General features: G+C 35.5%; 1 protein-coding gene across 2 annotated transcripts in view; it reads right to left on the reverse strand.

Annotated features, from left to right (window-relative positions):
- The window catches only part of ODAD2 (outer dynein arm docking complex subunit 2), a 74870-nt gene that overhangs the window by 24026 nt on the left and 30778 nt on the right, over window positions 1-20066 (reverse strand). For both annotated transcript variants that reach the window (XM_068172371.1, XM_068172361.1), the window contains exons 15-16: window positions 17527-17769; window positions 9818-9932 (exon numbers count right to left, since the gene is read on the reverse strand). In XM_068172371.1, coding sequence (XP_068028472.1) covers window positions 9818-9932; window positions 17527-17769 — 358 coding nt within the window. The remainder of the gene's footprint in view (window positions 1-9817; window positions 9933-17526; window positions 17770-20066) is intronic.

Below are 20066 nucleotides of genomic sequence, written 5' to 3' on the forward strand. Positions count from 1 at the left end.
CAGTCAAATGGCTGGCAGTAACTTCATAGGATAAATTTCAGCTTGTGCTCCTCAGTGATGATAAATGTGCAAGGATGGAAAGAAAGGTCTGCAAGTGGAATTGCTTTTATTTGTTTATTTCAACAGGCCAATAGGAGAATTTTGAATAAAAACTACTAGACACTCTCCTGAAACCCTCTGGATTTCATGCAAGTGCAAAAATGGATTATATGAACTTTCCTGGGGCTAGGGAGTGACCCTGAAGACCAAAAATGGTTTTATATTTATTTATTCTGGGGGCCTGATTTATGAACAGAGTAGGGTATTGTGTCAGCTGTCTTGAGCAAATCCATCAAATCATGGACTTGGTAAATGAAGATTTCATAAGATGCTGCAGTTTCATCTTTTTTTAGTTCTGGGTCTAAATGTCAAACAGAACTCTTAGCTGTGATGTTTCCTTCTCACAGAAAGCAAAAGCAGTGGATAAGCCCATTAGGAATGAAACATTTTTTGCCACAGGTAGAACAAATCTTGAGACTGGAAGGAAGAACTTAAAGCCAAGCTGTGTAAGGGTAAAAAACAGAAGACACAGCACGTGGAAAAAGCACTGTATCCAAAAATAATCTTCATGCAGAAGTCCTAAAAACCCCCAAAATGAACAAATAACCCTTATAGAAACTGGGTTAGCCCTTATAGAAATTAAAATAGAATCTAAATTCAGAAGGACAATACAGGTTTGTGGCTCAGAAAAGCAGCTGAGAAAGAGAAGGAGGGGCAATGCTTTGTCATTCTATTACCATGTAAACGGCATGTAGAGGCAGGTGGGATTACAGAGGGTTTCCCATGGATACATCAGCATAAATGCTCCTAGTGTATGCATATCACAATGTAATGCATCTACAGACAATCACCTGAATTAAAACACTGTTTGTCCATATCAGTTTTCATGTAGGTCTTGAAATTTTAGAATTTGACCCTAAGCGGTATGTGATGGGTAACTGAGAAAACTTTGTAAACACAAATTTCTTACCTACATGTATTCAAGGGCTGGAAGGTAAATTACCAGACACGGGAGGAGAAAAGAAAATGAAATATTTTATACTTACTTCCAATCTTTGAAGGTCACTGCAGCACTACCTTGTGTATAAATATTGCCTCAACAGATGAGAAAGGCTTCTGTTCAACAGGTAAATGCTGCAGTACAAGGTCTAATATTTGAAAGGGCCCTGAACACGATTCTGTGTTTCTTCATGGTTCAGATACCTACATATTCCTGCTTTTGAAAGATATTCCATGAAGAGATAAAATAGCCTTTATCTCATCTTAATGAACCAATACCAACAGTTTATATTTTTCTACCTGTACATATTTTCTTTCCAGGTGATTATAACCATATTTGTTGAATTTCTCCTCTGACATTCTTATACTTTTGACATTTTGTAATGGAGTACATCCCACTAAAGTCATGGAATAACATATAAACAATTCAGCAGCAAGAAAAAGAGAAGAGTTTCAATAATCATCTGTGAAACCAAGTAAACACAAGGACAGAGCTTTCTACCAGTGATGAAAAGCAGAGGGAAACTGCAGAAACCACATGTCAGGGAAGTTTCCCAAATGTGATTGTGGGTGTAGTCTGGTGGTCTGTGCAAGACAAAGAGAAAAGCAAAACAGCAAGAAATTTGAAGAACAATGAGCGGAAAGAAGGACCAAAAGGAGAGCTTTAAAATCCATTATGTTGTGTACAAGATTTCTTTTTTTTTGAGAAATTTAAACAACAAACACAATGTTTTTTGTATCATTTAAGCAAAACTACCCACTTGCTTTGTACAATATATTTCTAGGATTATTTTCTTAAACTGAAATATGTATATTTATTATATTCAATTGCCATACCTCAATATTTCAAAAATAATTTATATGAAGGTGTGTCTGTGATTGCAGAGGCCACAACTGAATTATTCTGAATCTATGTTCTCTGTATTAAGGATCAGATACTGCTCATAGTGTAAAGTAACTTCTGTGATTTTATTTTTCAAATACTCTCAGGCATTTTCATTTATACTGCTTTTATTAACATAGGAGAAAAAAGAATATAAAACGTGTCTTTGGAAATACTTCTTTACTTTCTGTTTCAATTACAAAAAAATGCAATCTTTAAATTTCACCTTCTAAATTAATTGACAAACAACTTACTTTGTCAGACAACCCAAAGGGTTTGTAATTTCCAGTTATAGGTGTTTGTTTAGCTTTCATATTTATCTGTACTATGTTTTATTCACGGGTCCCACTTCTTAACAATTGTAACAAAATCTTATTTCTTGGTTATCCTAACAAGGCTATTCAGGTAGAATTAGGTAGGGGGAAAATGTTAAGAATAAAGCCTAAGAAACCGTCTTTACAGAGAAGAACATTGATAAAATCACTGAGAAGCAATATACCAGATAATTTTATGGTATATATCTGCCTGCACATGGTAACGATAAGCTGAATGCATCTGTTTTAACAATATTTCCTGAGCTGAACAAAGAGGCCAAACACAAGACATCCAAAGAAGTCATAAAAATGTTAAAAAGAAACTGAAAGGGGGAAGAAGGTGTTATTGTATTAACAGAAGATATCTTCATTTTATATCTTCATCATTATTATACTTTTTAATGCAACATTTAACCTGAGATGACACATGAAAAAACATGGATTGTTCAATTATGTTTCAAGTGGCTAAAGAAGAAAGGAAGAGAGAACAGAATCTTTTCATGACTTCATGTAACCACAGCTTCTAAGTAGTGGAAAGCAAAGCTTTTATCCTCAGAAAGTATGAGAAACACTATTTTAAAACTGGATTCAAGGGGAGGAGTTTGCAATCTCAAGCAGTAAAACACACCTATCTGGCACAGATGCTGAGGCCAGAAAAGTTACCTGCTGTGTTAATAAAAGCCTCATCCCCATACTCTTATTACATACTTGTATCTTGCTGGCCTGCATGACTATTAGCAAGATTCAGTTAACTTTCCCTTTTCACTTACTTCTATACTGGCTTCAGCCAAGAGCAAAAGTACTGTGAGACAGATCAGCTTTGCAGTTTTCCTAATCAAGAGCAGAAACTATTGTGGCATTTGCAGGACTTGATCTTTGTGCTACTTATACAAGGAGAAAATTTGGGATTTTTGTGTTTTCTCACTGTCATATTCTATGGTTTTTGAATTTATTTTCAGTAAGTAAATGAAGTTCATCAGTCTTAAGATGTTGACATACAGGTCTCGTAGAAAAACTACTGGCTTCTTTCATAACATAATTCCTTTCTTATTTCTTCCAAAGTGAAAACTGTTTTCTCTATTTAAAAGATTTAAAGCTAAACATGTTAGCACAAAAATATATTGTGTTTATCTTTAAAATACACTCCACTTGAAAGATAAAATTTCACCACTAAAGACAAGTAATATTTCACTCTCAGAACATCTTAAAAAGCTTAATGAGTCAAAACTAATTTGACAAATTGAATCACTTTTGCCCAAAAAAGTAATGGTATGGCTGGGCAAACAAACTTTAGTTATCAGGAGTCACCTTTAAACTATGTTTTCTTTAATGAAGGAAGCTTTTCCTTTTCATTTGCTATTCCCAGCTGAATAACTTCTCATTCTAGTGCACGAACCAATTTAAAGTTCAAAATAAAGAAAATGAAAGAAGTTTCTGTATTACAACTGCTCAGTGAAAATGGAAAACAAAATTTATATAAGGAAGTTTCTATTCATTGTTCTTATTAAATAACTCAATGGTAATATTGATCAAATGACTTTATATTTTAAGGCTAATTTTATTCCTATAACTGTCCTATAAGCCTCCATAACTGTCTATACAGTTACAGAGGCTTCCACTGTTGCAGAACAGACGAAGAAGCATTTGTAAGGTAAAACTACTTCCCAACATCTCACAACTTTTCTTCTGTGAGAAAATGCAATGTGTTGGGAAAACAACAGCAGACAATGAACATGGATTTTCCTGTCCTCTGTACTTTGAAGAAGCAACTAAAGCCAAAGCAACAAAGCAGAGTTGCTTTGACATGGTTCCAACACTACTCTATAGGCTGTAAGAGTAGAATTCCTCTTCAGAATTTCCTCTCTCTCTTCAGGGATTTGATCATCGCACTCTCGGCAACTGTATTGTTCCTGACAGTTTCAAGAAACCAAAGTGAAGTCAATTATCCAAGCATACAGCCCAAGAAGGCATGAAATGCAGGTTCTCTAAAAATATCAGGGAGAAAATGTCTACCTAGTCACTAATGCAACTTTTAGTAGTCTTGTCTATTGTTTTCCTTACTTTTCAGTCTGGCAGACTATACCTGAAGTTCAGTCCTGGGTAATTGCCAAAATCCTTTTTTTTCCCCACATAAGCAGTGAAACAATGAATATCTAAGTCCCTTGATGCCACAACTGTCTCAATTATTTTAGATTATTTTGAGGAGCGTTTAATAATGGATGTATGAGAAACAACACCGAATAACTGGAAAAAAACATTATTTCAATTGGTTTTGGATTGAATTTAATTCAAACATGTCTAAGCAAACTTCTTATAATCATTAATATGTTTATGAGATAGTCACCACTAATATGTAATTTAATATTGTAGAAGTGCAGACAGCAATATTAGAATGTTCTGAGGATGGTCTAGTTAAACAATCAATGCAGTGACAACACAAACTAAGAAGTTGCTAAAACTGGTATTGTTTGTCTTTGCATGTCTGGCATGGTTCCAGAAATAGAGTGGGATATAAGAAGGCAATCATATCTTGTTGTACCACTCATCATTACAGACCACTGAGAATCTGAATGAGCAGCATGAAGTATAAAATATGTTTAGTTCAGTCAAAAGTTTCATCACTTGATAAAATGATTGCTTTGAAATCTTCTGGTATATTTTACCTAGCAAATGAACCTATGATCTCCATGCTCCTTTCTTGCTTTAAGAGCTTCGTAGGTCCCAGTGGCAAGTGAGAGGGTAAAGACAGGAAAAGTGTGACACGGACAAAAAGGAAAAACAAAGAAGGGAGGAAAAAAATTAGAGGAGGATGGGGTTTAAACCTTTTGTAGATTTTCAAAATCCAATTAGTGAATCAGATTTAAAAGTAAAGAAGCTACACAATAAGCTTTGACTAGCATGTGTAGCTGTTAATAAACCAAGCTACAAGAAAAGCTGGTCAAATATTTTCCAGTGGAACAGTATTCCATCAGAAAATGCTAATGGAATGAAATCAAAACCTTCCATAAGAACACAATGACTTCTTGAAAAGTTTTGACAGAAACCAGGCAGAAAGGCAGGCTAAACAACCAACATGTCTCTTCATCTTTTCTCTTGTCAGCCAGATGGCTGATGTGTAGCCTGCCAGGCTCCTTGGCTTCTAGTTTTCATAGAATCTTTGACTTCTTGCCTGATGGGCTGCCAAACAGCTGGAAATCCGGGTCTCCAGGAGCTCCTAAGCTTTTTGGCTTCTTGTGGTCTCCAAGCTCTCAGGCAGCTGCTTTGCATGGAACTTAGGGCCCAAGTCTCCTGTGTGAGGGAGATACAGACTACACCCTTTGCTTCCCGCTTCCACGTTGTGTGTTTTACAGAAACTGTACTCCTATATTTGTAGACATTAAAGACCTCAGGGCAATTTATGTCAATCCATTTAGGATCTCCAACATGTCTGTAGGAGGCCCAAATAACTCCTGAGAGTCAGTTCACTAAACAAGACAGCCAGTGTCAAGAGCCATTGGATGACCTGGTTCTGTATGTACCCCGCACACACAGCAGTCACTGATGGATTCACCAAGCCAGGTCTGGATTCCTGGGCTTCCTAAATCTCTGAGGACACTTGTTCTCTGAAATGCTTCAGAGGCAAGCAAAAAATTCCTTTTTGTCTCTCTTATGGTACGCTTTTGATGCTTGGTTAATAAAAAATGCTTAAAAAATTGTAAGATCTAAATCCAGATACCAGGGAGTAAAAACTGCATAAAATGAGAGCAAATACAGACAGGTAGGTATGACAGATGTAAAAAATTCTAATGTATAGAGAAAACAAATAGAAAAATGGAAAGAGAGCAGTAAGAGCACTAATTCTGAACCAAGGTTTCTGTGTAAAATTACAGGAAGCACAGCAAGGCAAACAAAGAAAATGGAAAATGCTATACATACACAAACAGGGAATTTTGACATTTAAGGCTTGACCCAAGAATGGTACAAAAAAAAAAAGCATTGGTAGTACTTAACTAAAATATTTAAAATGTAAAACAAAGGAAGAACAGTATGCAGTATGGAGCACAATTATCTTTATACACTATCGTTTTAAATTAGTAAAATGTGCAATCAAAGCATCTTATTGTATTTAAAACAGCAAATGGTTTTACTATTTTTTAAACATTAGAAGAATTTCCAACTTCCACTACATTTTTTTGTTATTCTTAGAAAAGAAATGCTCTCTGTGGTTTTATACATATGGTTATGTTAAACTTTCCATAACAAGGAAAATCCATGTAAGAATAGGTCAACAGCAACATATTTTCTACCCATAGGTTAACTCTAGGCTGGTTGGCTGCAAAACTCACTTCCTCATTTATATAATACTGTTGCAGGATATATAATTATATATTATATAATACTGTTGCACTTCCTCATTTATATAATACTGTTGACCTTCACACATACCAATTTCGTGTCCCTTCCCCCTTAAATCTGGTTTAGTTTTGGGGTTTTTTTTGTGTCAGCATGGGCATTCTCTTTCCCCTTATGAAATAAATAGACAACTCTAGATCTTTCATCACACCCATGATAGTAGTCTCCTGTAGAACTGAAACCACAATATATCAGAAAAAGGTGAGATGTCATTCCACAAGTAAATTTTAAGAAAACAAAGTAACTTTGTCTCTCTTGTCTTTCAAACCCCCAGTCTCTGACTCTTAAATTATTTTGACAGACAAAACACAGCACTGTAACAGCTACTGAGAAATTAACTCTACCCTAGCTGAAACCAGGACAACTCTATACATAGATGGCTTAATGAAGTTCTTTGAGAAAGCCTCACAGTTGTAGATATAACAAGGCTAAAACTGAAAGTTGAAAGTGTATATGCAGGCACATGGGACAGAAAACCACAATGCCTGATATTGCCATTTGCATTTTAATGTTTGCACGCAAAACTACTACATATGAGGACAGAAAATAACCTCTAGGACTTTTTTCCCTTTTCTTTTTTTTTTCTTTTAATTTATTTAAAGATTCTAGTAGAAAGTTCCTCTGTGAGGAAATAGGAATTTTCACACAGATTCAAGCTGGCAGTGTTCCTCTTATTGGCACAATGAATTTGGGTGATTTTTATAATAGCCCAAATTACATCTTTGTAGAATTCCTCAAATGTTTATGTTTGAGCTGATGTGTGTTGGGAGAACATTACAAGTACTGTTTTTCAAGGAAGCATCATAACCAAATATTGCTGTTCCAACATCAACAGAGTTGAGTAGACTTCTTTTACTCATTTTTCATAATCATTTGTATTTCTTGGACAGTGCACTTACACTTTGCTACTAGCAATGTGCCTGCAGTAGTAAATTTTCCTTTTGGAAGTAAGGAACTAATTAACAAGAATCTTCTTCTATTAAGATAATTCCTTTAATTCCTTTGTAACAAACAATATCACTTAGCTACATCATACTGATAAGATTCTATTCTACGCAAAGTACTCTTAAACAGATTATGGTCAGAGTAAGCATGAAAAAGAAACATGTAATCACATACTACAAAATAACTGCCCTATCAGAATGTTTGATTAGCTCCTATGATTTTTAAAATACAGAAAATAACCTTTAAGTTGGTAGTAAAATGAAAATATCTGTGTAGAAAAATGGATGCTGCATTACATTGTTATAAAAATTTGTTTATGATACTACTAACAAATTAAATTTCATCTGTGAACCTCCACATCACAGAAGAGAACCATTACAGCTTCCACAAAAGAACACAAAAAGAAAGCAGACTCCATTCTCACAGCTATTTGAAACACAGTTTGCAGTCCCAAGTCAAGGCTTAGAAAGGCCAGAACACACATAACCCTTTAAAGTAATGTACTTATTACTGCTTTTGAATCAAGCACTGCATATAACCAAACTTCTTCTTGTAAGCTCATGTAAATTCTTGAATAATACTAACTTTGAACAAAAACCCCCACATTCTCTTTAGATAGAAATAGTTTCTGCACTTCCTCAGTGTGGCTGTAGTTGCTGCTTCATACATATTTCTTTCTATTCAGCATCAGCGGAAAGGGTATTATTGGTAGATTTGTTTCAGTGAGCCACTTGGCCTCAGTGTCACACAAAGAACCCTTTGTGGGATCACAGATTAGCATTAGGGCAGGCAGCCAAGAGAGATGAAAGGAGAATAGCTACACTAAGGGTGTACATAGCTTGCACTCATCAAACACCCCAGGGAAAAATGAAGAAAAAAATCCATGTAATGCATCATTTCAGTAGTTGTCCTCTATTCCCTTAGTTTCTGAAAAAGTGCTTTTAGTGCAAGATCTAGCAATGTGCAGTTCTACTGCAGCACTTCAGGCTGCAGAGTCTTACACACAGGAAGCATTACCTCAGTACTGAGATCAAGTAGTATTTTAACATTCAGTTATAGCAATATTGTTCAAGAGAGAGGCAGATATATTTGTATATTTACAGAGGAGAGATGTTTAGACTGCACCATTAGGCACCAAAAAACTCTACTGCACTAGAGTGTACATTTAGAAAAAAAAGGATGAAAAGATAATTCAGAATAACCAGCATGTGTGAAAAATGAAAAGCAAGCTTCCATTGTAGAAATCAATGGGAAGAAATATAAAATGCTTGATTTATAAAAAACAACCCCAAATTTTCTCACTATATATCCATATATCTCTATATCTATATATCTGTATCATTGAATCATCTACATAAATTAATAGCAGCCGCACAGTGCTCAATCCCAAACAGGAAACTGGCTGCAAAGGATGCCACAGATATCTTGCACTGTGAAGGAATTACTATTCTTTACATAGTCAGGATTTCCAGTTCTGTGTAGAAGGATATATATGTCTGGTATAGTAGAAAAAAAGATGCAAATATTGCATTAAATATAGAGGTAAATCAGAAATGGAAGCTAGTACTGTACAAAGATTAAGGTATAAAGTTAGTACTCAAGGAAACTTCTAAGGGAAAGAAAACCTTGCCCATTTATTTTATCATATGTCATTACTAAGAATTCAGAGAGATGACCTGCAGTTTATCCTCACTATTTTATCTCTATTTGGAAACTGACATGAAATAAATGAATAGCTCAGTCTTCTGTACACAACTGACCACTATTCACAACTGGCACTTTTTGTTGGCAGTCTGAGCAGAAAACCTGAAGATTACATTGGCATCGAGTCTAAAATATACTCTAAAACCAAATTATGGTCTCTTGAGAACACAGCTGAAGTAGACCACAGCGTAGAACAACTAGAACTACACATGCTATTTATAGCCTGTGAGTAGAAGCTTTCTCTTTTCAGCATTGTCAGATTTTCATCATGCTTTATTTGGGAACAGTAAGCTTAGGTGCTGATAAGTTACTAAAATATATTTGTCAATACAGAATACACTGGAAAGGCAAAACAGATTATATAATGGGTGCTAGATGGAGGACTATCCACTTTTGAAAAGTAAATACATATGTTTTTTAAGCAGTTAAATGAATAAAATAAAGAGAGTGTAAGTAGCAAACAGCAAAGTATTGCTGGAAATTATCCAAGTATAAAAATTATATGAGTATATATATAACAAAACTGTTTACTGTTTCTTACCTTAGCATTTTCAACACAAGGACAAAGAGCCCAAGCTGCACTTGCTTGAACATCTGGGTTAGGATTTTTCAACAATGACCATAGCAAGCGGACTCCATCTAGACTGTCAATTATCCTATTGCAGAAACAGACCAAAAAAGGGAACATTAATTATGGAGTATACAATGTTGAATCTCAAGTTATATCAGTTTGTTTGGAGCACTTTTTTAAGAAACACTGGCATGATTCTGACATACTATTTGCTTTATGCAAGTGCTTGTCTTTTATTTTCAGCTAATCGCCACCAACATACTCAGCAAACAGTGCCCACTATAACAGATGGGTGTCAATAACTGATGTAAAGACAGAATGTTTTCTAACTAAAACTCATTAATGTTGTTTATTTTTTCCGGCACTGTCATTCAGAGTGCTTATAGAAGATAAAGTCAGCTACATTATAACCAGAACTCATAAACATGAAAACAAGCGTGTGACTTTTTAATGATCTACATGCAAAATGAAATCTGAGTTTGAGCATACTGGCTTCTTTCATATTATAACAAATACTTTCCAAAACAAATATTTATGCCCAAAACTATGTACTTAACTTTTTATTCAGTCTATGCTTAATGTATTTACCTTGCTCTATGACATATTTTTAAAAACTATGTTTCTAATCAAGCATTAGAAATTAAAATGGTCACACTACAGAGCATCCTTTGTTAGGCATGAATAACGTGTAACTTGTTTCCCATATGTTCCTTCCTAACAAGACCAACGTTGAACACTATAACTATTTAAACATACTATAATCAAAGTATCTTCATGACTAACTGAGAAATGAATTATCATCAGAATCATCCTACACCATCTGTGTTATGTTTACATATCGATCAGGCTTGGGGATCATATCTTTACATTAGGTTCCAGTGAATACCCTAAATGGAAAGGAAGGTCAGACAAAACTTACTACCCTTTACCAACACACCTTTTTTCAAAAAACTGTGTTAAATTCAAAGCAGATGAACTGAAGTTGAAGAAATGCAAGCACACCTTCATTGTCTAACCTCAAAAGTAAAAAATTCCGTTGCATATCATGTGTTTCTATCTTTAATTGTAAATGCAAGAGAATTCAAAACACATTTTTAAGAGAGCTTAAAAACAGCAGATAAAGCATCTCATTTGTGTTCATTACATGCTTTGCCGGGAAATTTTAAAACTAACTATAAAATGAACTTTGTATGTAATTCTATCATCATGTGAAGTAGGAAAAATAAATAAGGACATGAAGCCTGTCTAAAATAAGCAAGGACTTTATTCATAACATTTTTATGCAAACTGTTTAAACAACTATGTTTTTCAAAATAATGCTTTTTGAACAAAGCTATGGTTAGGCTAAAAAACCCTAAGTTTTTTAAGATCTGCCAGTTTCAGTATAGCTTATTTTACTCACTCAGCTCTAAATCAATTGCAAGAAAATCATCAAAGGACAAATTCAGAAGTCTTAACACAACAAAATAAAACAACAGGAGGACAAACTACACAATTACAGATATATGTTGACATAGTAATGATGACTTAAGGAAAAGCTTCAAAACAAACTCATAAGTCCCTCCAAACCTCACTTTTAAGCAATTTTAACATTACTCTCCTGTCATTTCAGAAAGTATAAGGATTTTTTTCCTATATTGGAATTAATTAAAAAGAACCCATGAATCTTTCTTCTAGTCAAGCAGAGTACTGATCATTTACCAACATGAAGTACTTCCTCCCAAGAGGGGCTAAATATAAATGACCCAGCTCCAACAAGTATATAAAAACCAAGAGATAAGAGCCAAACACTGAGCTCAGATTTAAAAAAACAACCTCTAGGCTGATATATCTTTCCTTTCTATTTCTTTTAAAGCTTCCTTTTCTAATGGAAATTTACTTTCATTTTCTTTTCAGTTTTCTCATCTTCAGTATTTCAAGGTAAACTAGCCTCCCTCTATCACTAATTTGCTGAAGAAGAGTTTTGCCTTCTGCTTAAAGACTGGAAAGACCAGTTGTCTTAGATCAACAGAACCCAGCTCAGACTATGTGAAGTATAGTTCTCTGACTATTCAACATGCATAAAATTAAACTAGGAAACAGTAGAACCAAAACAATAAAACCTCCAAATTACATTGTTCATCACTGATTACTTGCAGTTACAGTAGATTAACACAAATAAAAATACATTCCTCTACATACACGAATGATGCTTTTAAATTCTCACTCTGGAAGAATTGTAATTGTGTAATCACCATGCAAGAACAAACCTTATTTTCATCTTCCTGAGAACACATATTTGCCAATCTAGAAAGCACTGCTAAAAAGTTCAATTTTTTAATCTTCCTATGGTTTCACTACACAATCCAACAGAAGAAAATGGGTGCTGAATGAGTGCATTTGCCTTTTCAGCAAAGGGAACACTAAAATAAATGGCCCTGAAAAATGTTTCCTCTATAAAAGTGCTTAGACATTAACTTCCTTCCTATGTAAAAACTCCTTTTTGAAGCTGACAAAAAATACACATTCAGTTTTCTTTACAAAAACAAAGAAAGAGAAAGGAAAACAGACCTGTAATCCTGAAAATGCTAGCTTTGATGGCATAACGCTAAACAATATTATGATTTGCTTTTTTATATAGTTTTTGTATCTACTTTTCTTCCCACAATGTATTATAATATTATTAGCAGGATGAAGTAATAAAGGTTCTTAACACAATAAATACAAGCAAATAACATAAAATTCACTTTGGTTTGCACTCAATTCTGTATTCATCCATAATTAGCACATTATTCAGTCTGTGGCTTCAATCACTTAAATAATTTATTTTATAATAATTTGTTGATATTCTGTTGATAAAATTAAACTACACTAAAATCTGGACCAAGCAACCACTCATGGGACTGTTAAAAAGACAGGTTTTTTAATAAAAATGGGAAACATTTTCTTTGAAGGCGGAATGGAATCTCATAAAAGCTGTAATAAACCAATATTTAGTTGATATAAAAGTCTTAACATTTAATACTTTAATATTCAAATATTTAAATGCTTTATGGAATAGTTGTCTACTTTTCTATGCATGTATGTATGTGTGTATGCAATGTATGTAATGTATTTAATGTACAGGATACTATTAATAGTCAAAATCTTAACAGGCATGAAACTCATTCACAGCAGAAATGTAAACTTTATTATAAGCCATTTGGTCCTTCACTGTAATTACATAGCAATGCATGAATACGTGGAGTTCAAAAGCAAGAGCCCAGGTTCTGAACTTTTGTACCTCTATTCCTTAGTGTAGCCAAGGCATCTCACTATAGAACTGTGCCACTTCTCCTAATTCAAAGCTCTGTGTCACAGACTGATCTTGTTTGATCACTGATGTCATTTAGAATAGATATAATTTAGAATTTTAATTTATAATAAAGTGATTATATAATACAGTGATTATATAATATAGTAATTATAAGGCTATAATTTAGAATATTATTCTGCTCCTAACAATAAGCAAAAGACATTGCAATGGCAGTTAGAACTGGCTGAAGAGGTGCTCCTGTCATGTGCTCCTGCGCTGGCCAGACATGATCAGAACAGAAGTAAAGGGATCTTTTCAGCTGGCATCATCACTCCTACCAAAAGGCAGCTGCAAGGTGTAGGACCAAAACATCTTCCTGCTTCCAACAAAGAACATATGTATGGTGTACACAGACTAGGTCTTATGGCTAAATAATTTTAATGCGATTAAACCCATTCAGAGATTACTGCAAATTTTAGGTTACAGTTTGACCAGTGCAGATTGGTCAACTTAAGATAATTTTTAAAAATTACTTTTGTTCTATGTTCACAGGCAAAAGTTGCCTAATGAAGACTTTTCACATTATTTAAGTATCTCATTATCATTATTTCATTATGAGCAAGATGTGGCTTACAATTCTAGAAATTTACTTTGCTTTTTTAAATATATCTGAAATTAGCAAAACTGTTAATCTGAAATAGTATCTCTCTTTCAAGTTAAAACTTAATATTGAGCATTTTCAGTAGAAATGTCAACATGAATTGCTTAAACACACACGCGTACACACAGCCTAGACATCTGTTTGTCATATCTACCATCTTTCTCTGCTAAAATGTTACTTACCAGAACTTTGAGAATTCCAGTTTAATTGCCTGCCAATTTAGACCACAAATACAAATGTAAATAAACAAAGTTATACTGACTCTGTATTGTGCTCACTGGTAAGATTACAGGGTTTAATTCTGTCAGAATGTAATCTCATCTTTTTTGAAACCACAATTTAGCATTTTTCTTAAAACTTTCACTGGCTGCTGCTGACTGCTTTGACAAATAGTATCATATACCAATAACTCAAACTCCATCTGCTTGGCTAAAATAATTGTACATTTTAGTTTATAAGATTCTAAGCCCTCAGTTTTGAATGCCAGTGATGCAGTCTATGGTTTTCAAATGGAAAGGGCAAATGAAAATCTAATGTCAGTTAAAGAATAAGCACTAGTCCTTTGTTTTTAGTTAAAGAAAGTAACATATAAAAAGTTCCTCAAAAAGGTAAATATACATCAAAAAAATAAACAGCAACATCTCTGTCAGTGGTGGTACAGCAGACCAAGTATGGAGAACAGCTTCATGCTGTCTACATAAACGTAAGAAGTTCAGTCACATAATTATGTTGAGTTTTTTAGATAAGTCAACTCATTTTTGGCTGTGAGAGAAGCTGGCTACTTTTTTTTTATTTTAAATAGCTCAATAGAGTCAGTAAGAATCACATAATTCCTTCAAGTTGCCCTGAAGTAAAGGCTTGGTGCAGAAAAGTAACACTAGTGTACCCACCTTTCAGCAGATTTAAGAGCCACAGTGTGAACTAAGAAACATGGCAGAAATAAAATATGTAAAAGATATATAGAAGATGTAGATTCACCTATGCCTATCTATTAGTCTCTCTTTGTCAGTGTAAGCTTCTTCCATGCAACATAAGATAACTGCACAGTATTTCCCTCAGAATTTAACTGCACTGCTTCATAGAATATTCTCAGCTTTTTCTAGTCCATAATGATGTTTTATTTCTTATACTAATCACAACCTCTTCCTTATATATCTGAATCATTTACAGAAATTATGTGAGCTCCACTCTTGGTCTGTATGGTTTTCACATACCTACTGCTGCAAGGATAAGCACATTCAAAGTAGAAGACTTCTAAATTGAATGTTTAATCTCTAAGCCACACTTTATAAAATACACTTGCAGTTAATGAAATATAAGAATATATCTGAAAATTCTCAATTCTTATGAGGGCTTAAATTTTTCTACATATGAAAGTCAATGATAGCAGAATCCAGCAGAATATATCATAATTTTAAAAGTTCCTATAATGCCAAACTAAAAAAAGTTACACTGTAAATAGAACCTGTCTGCACCATATGACAAAAAGGACCCAAGCCTCAAGACCTGCCAGCCAAATTTGGTAGGAAAAAGGCAGTAGAGCAGAACTGATTACCTAGAACCTGCTAAACCATTCTGAGAAATAAGTGACTATGAAATAAGAAATGTAATAGAGATCCAGCTACATGAATCTGAAAGAGCATGAACACCTAAGCATCAACGTGCTGCAACAGAAAATTCTCATGACCTGCATATACTTACAGGCTACAAGTGGCTTTGCTTTGCTTCTTTCTAGAAGGTAATCTTGGCACATTTCCACACCCTTGTTAAGATGTGTCTTTTTGATTAAGAATTTCAGAAAATATTTACAGAAAGAGACTGACCTCCACAGTAGTTTCTAACAAGGCTATTTATTGTTTTAGGCCCCAATTTTGTAAACAAAAAAGAGTCATACTACAGACTCTGTGTGTGTGTGTATTTCATGTCTTTGGTGACTTGCTCTTCCCCAAAAGGAGAGCACTTTGGATGAGGAGATCCAATTTCAACTTCTTCTGTACTGGTCTGAGAGGAGGAGAAGGGAGAGGAATGGACATACTTCTTTTTCTTTTTCTTGTTTTTTTTTTTTTTTTTTTTGAGAGAGGTGGGGGTCAGTGGTGGGAGGGGTGGTTGCTTGTAAGTGCCCTGTGAGAGGCAGAGCACTCAATTAAGGAAATAATTTAGAAATATGAGCAGTTACACTGCTGTCAATGTTTTAACTAGGCATTAGTTTTTAAAATTTCACTGAATTTATTCACACTTGGATGAATCATGCTTTGGTAAAAATATAGTAGCATTATCTCTTCTAGTACTACAAGCACAGCTAGCACAATACATCAGGTACATGGCACAATCATGCTAATAATTTTTGTGTAACTTTTTTTGTAGTACCAAAAAGAATAGTCACACTTATTTAAGATCTTGCTTACTTGCTAATGTTTTGAAATACTTTTAGAAACACTTCTAAAGTTAAGAAATTCAACAGAGAATGTTTTATATGAACCAAATTCAATATTTGATTCCTTTGTTCACTCTTTACAAACTCTATAATATAAATTTTGTCCCAAACCTGTGCCTCTTCTCAAAGACAAGACAGACTTTGTTCTATCACAACTTTCAGCAGCAACTTGCATTTTTTTATGCTTATACTGAACACATTCCAGTATGAAGCTGTCCGTACTGGATACTGCAAGTGACAGTTCTGAGTACTGGAGTATGTCTGAGGTTTTATAAATATCAGTTTATGTTTATTGGCATTTCAATTTCTCAGTATTTGCAATGCTAATTCTCTTAGGTTAATATATTATGCTAAAGGCTGTTTTTTAGTGAGAAATGTCATTAAAATGATTTCATTTATTTATACTTTGATGCTACATGGCTAACTGCTCATACAACCCATGTTTACGGTTGTGTACCATCCAGCCTTTTGCCACTGGGTGACAGCCAAAGCATGAAAACAAAAGCCTTATTCAGGAAAAGAATTCCCTGCACTGCTATATGAATATCAAGTGAATTATGCAAATCAGAACAGGAGGAGCTTAATAAAACTCTCTTTCTGACCCCCTTTATGTATAAGGAGGGAAATATGCTGAGAATCTTGAAGTAAATATTCTTGTAAGAGAACAGTAAGTGCAGCAAATGCCGACCTCAACATTTAACTGAAACGCTTCATCACAAAACTCAATGATCTTCGTAATTTGTACAAATCTATATCGCAAAATCAAAGACTGTCTTTTCCTTTGATTTTGCAAAGAATAAGAGGGGAGCAAAGGGTCCAAAACTGTCTGAGTTCACAAAAGGAATGATGGAGAGGGACAAAAGAGACATACAAGTAATACTCTACTACCAACAAATTAAGTTTATTTTCATGACAGTAAATATGGACGTTTCCTTTTAGAATAACTTTCTCTAATCTAGGCTATTTTTAATGACTTAAGAACAGGAGTAAAAAGAGAGGGCAAAACATGGACCTATCATGCAGCAGTTTAAAATGGTGGTTTGTAACTTTGAATTTCAACTTAAACAAAAATCAATTTATTAAAGGTTTATTTGATTTTTCTCAAAATGCAAAAGCTTTACATTCTATATATTTCCTTAATAATTTTTTTATCTATAGAAAATTTACAGTATGATGTAAGTAACCCACAGAGTTCTGTAAAAAGCAAGAAGCAAAAAATATTTTAAATCAGATGAGAATTGACTGTATTTGCACCAGAATAACTGAACTGTTTTTCAATATTTAAAATGCTGTGAATATTAATAACTTACGACATATTTTCAGGGTCCATTGCACAACCTCCCACTGCTTTGTTGACATTCACAAGCAGAGCCTGATTAGTTGCAGTCAGTAACTTCACTATAGGTGCAATTCCACCACATCTGCGGATGGTGCCTCGATTTTCTTCCTCTTGGCAACATTCTCCCAGTGCTCCAATGACATTTATAAGGACCTCTTCAGGCTGATTAGTAAGCAGTGTTACCAAAGTTTCTACAGTTTTATATTCCTGAAATCTAAAAGACAGCAATAAATCCAAAGTTGGTATTTTCAGTATGTTACCAATATAAGCTTAACTTTATAATTAAAGTATTATTATAATAGAAGTACAAGTTTTAATTTCTGTACGTAAATCATCTTGTTGAAGAGATCCCAATACAGGTAAGCCATTCCAATCAATTATTCTAAGTGTGACACATAGCCTATTTCTTACTTTACCTTTCTAACTACATTTCTACAATTTAGCTAAGAACCTCCTGAGTAGTTGGAGGGTTTTTTTAAACTTGACATGCAGATGCAACACCTACAAACAGCTGAAAACAAACCAGAAGACTGGCAATTAATGTGCTATCCTTACTTGCAGCACTTTTCCCTGCTATGTTAACAACAGCTAGAGTAGTATCGTACCCGACCCTCTTCCACCTCTCTGAACCAAAGGATAGCCCTTACTTTCCACTACATATGAGCCTTTAGAGAGTTTACACTGAACAGTTCTATATTTAGTTCAGGCCTAATACACTGCATTTTCCTGAGGTCAGAACCATAGTTCTAGCACAGTTCCATAGCACAATGTTAGATTCCAACTTGTAATTAAGAAATAAGTTAATAGAAATTTTACTTGACTCTTCTATTAATACTTTCCCCATTCTTCATAGAACTTTTGATACTGAGAATCAAAAATACATTTTTTAAAATCTTGACAGTCCTATCCTACAAAGAGATGTGTGCTAAACCTCAAAAGTTTGTCTTTCAGAACAGGATTTTTTCCTCACTGCTGGAATACTTGTTTAGGTTTTTTTTTTAATGTTCAAAACTTAGAGGATTCTTAACACTTAACAAATAACGCATCTTCCTTTTATATATTTTCTGATACACCCTGACAGTTCCACGTGGTATATCAAGCTAGATCTAACTTGTATATAATCTAACTATCAGAGAAAATTTCTCTGAGGGTACCGAGTTCTCATTTGTGCTTTCCTCCCAGCCCCTAGCTTCTGGGAATGTCTACTTGAGCTACAAAAACTATTTTCCAGGAATCAATTGTTCATGTGGCTTTTCTTTTATACAAAAAATACCAGTATTTCTGAGATTTTTTATGGCAGAACTAGATGTTTCAATAAAAACTAATCTTTCCAAGATGGATTATCAGCATAATAATTAAAGTAACTGAGAAATGAGAAACTTTTGTTTTTCATCATCCAAACATTTGCTTAAAGAGAAATTTTCCTTTCTTTGTTCACTGTAATTTGGAAATATCCCTACAATTCTTTTTTTCAAGAGTAAATATCAACAGCATGAAAAAAAGGAGCAATAAACTAAGCAAATAAATTTAAAAAACAACAAAACAAAACTGATTTTTGCTGGCATCTCATGCTTCACAGATGGAACGATGTGAGCTGGCTCTGCAGCAGACAGGCTGCTCTCAGACAGAGCTGCTGGCTCGGGCCATCTTGTGTCCAGGAACAGTACGGCCGCTCCCACGCCAGCTGCACCCAGGGCTGCACAGGCACCAGCACAGGCACCAGCACAAGCACCGGCACCGGCACAGGCACAGGCACCGGCACCGGCACAGGCACCGGCACCGGCACAGGCACCGGCACAGGCACCGGCACAGGCACCGGCACAGGCACCGGCGCCAGCACTGGCACAGGCACAGGCACCAGCACCGGCACAGGCACAGGCACCAGCACCGGCACTAGCACCAGCACCGGCACAGGCACAGGCACAGGTGCAGGCACAGGCACTGGCAAAGGCACAGGCACTGGCAAAGGCACAGGCACAGGTGCAGGCGCAGGCACAGACACTGGCAAAGGCACAGGCACTGGTGCAGGCGCAGGCACCGGCACAGGTGCAGGTACAGGCACTGGCAAAGGCACTGGCAAAGGCACAGGCACTGGCAAAGGCACAGGCACAGGTGCAGGCACTGGCAAAGGCACTGGTGCAGGTGCAGGCCACAGGCACTGGCAAAGGCACAGGCACTGGTGCAGGCGCAGGCACAGACACTGGCAAAGGCACTGGCAAAGGCACTGGCAAAGGCACAGGTGCAGGTGCAGGCACACACACTGGCAAAGGCACAGGCACAGGTACAGGCACTGGCAAAGGCACTGGCAAAGGCACAGGCACTGGCAAAGGCACTGGCAAAGGCACAGGTGCAGGTGCAGGCACACGCACTGGCAAAGGCACTGGCAAAGGCACAGGCACTGGCAAAGGCACAGGTGCAGGTGCAGGCACACGCACTGGCAAAGGCACAGGCACAGGTGCAGGCACAGGCACTGGCAAAGGCACTGGCAAAGGCACAGGCACTGGCAAAGGC

The sequence above is a fragment of the Anomalospiza imberbis genome, chromosome 1, assembly GCF_031753505.1.
Source record: "Anomalospiza imberbis isolate Cuckoo-Finch-1a 21T00152 chromosome 1, ASM3175350v1, whole genome shotgun sequence".
NCBI classification, from domain to species: domain Eukaryota; kingdom Metazoa; phylum Chordata; class Aves; order Passeriformes; family Viduidae; genus Anomalospiza; species Anomalospiza imberbis.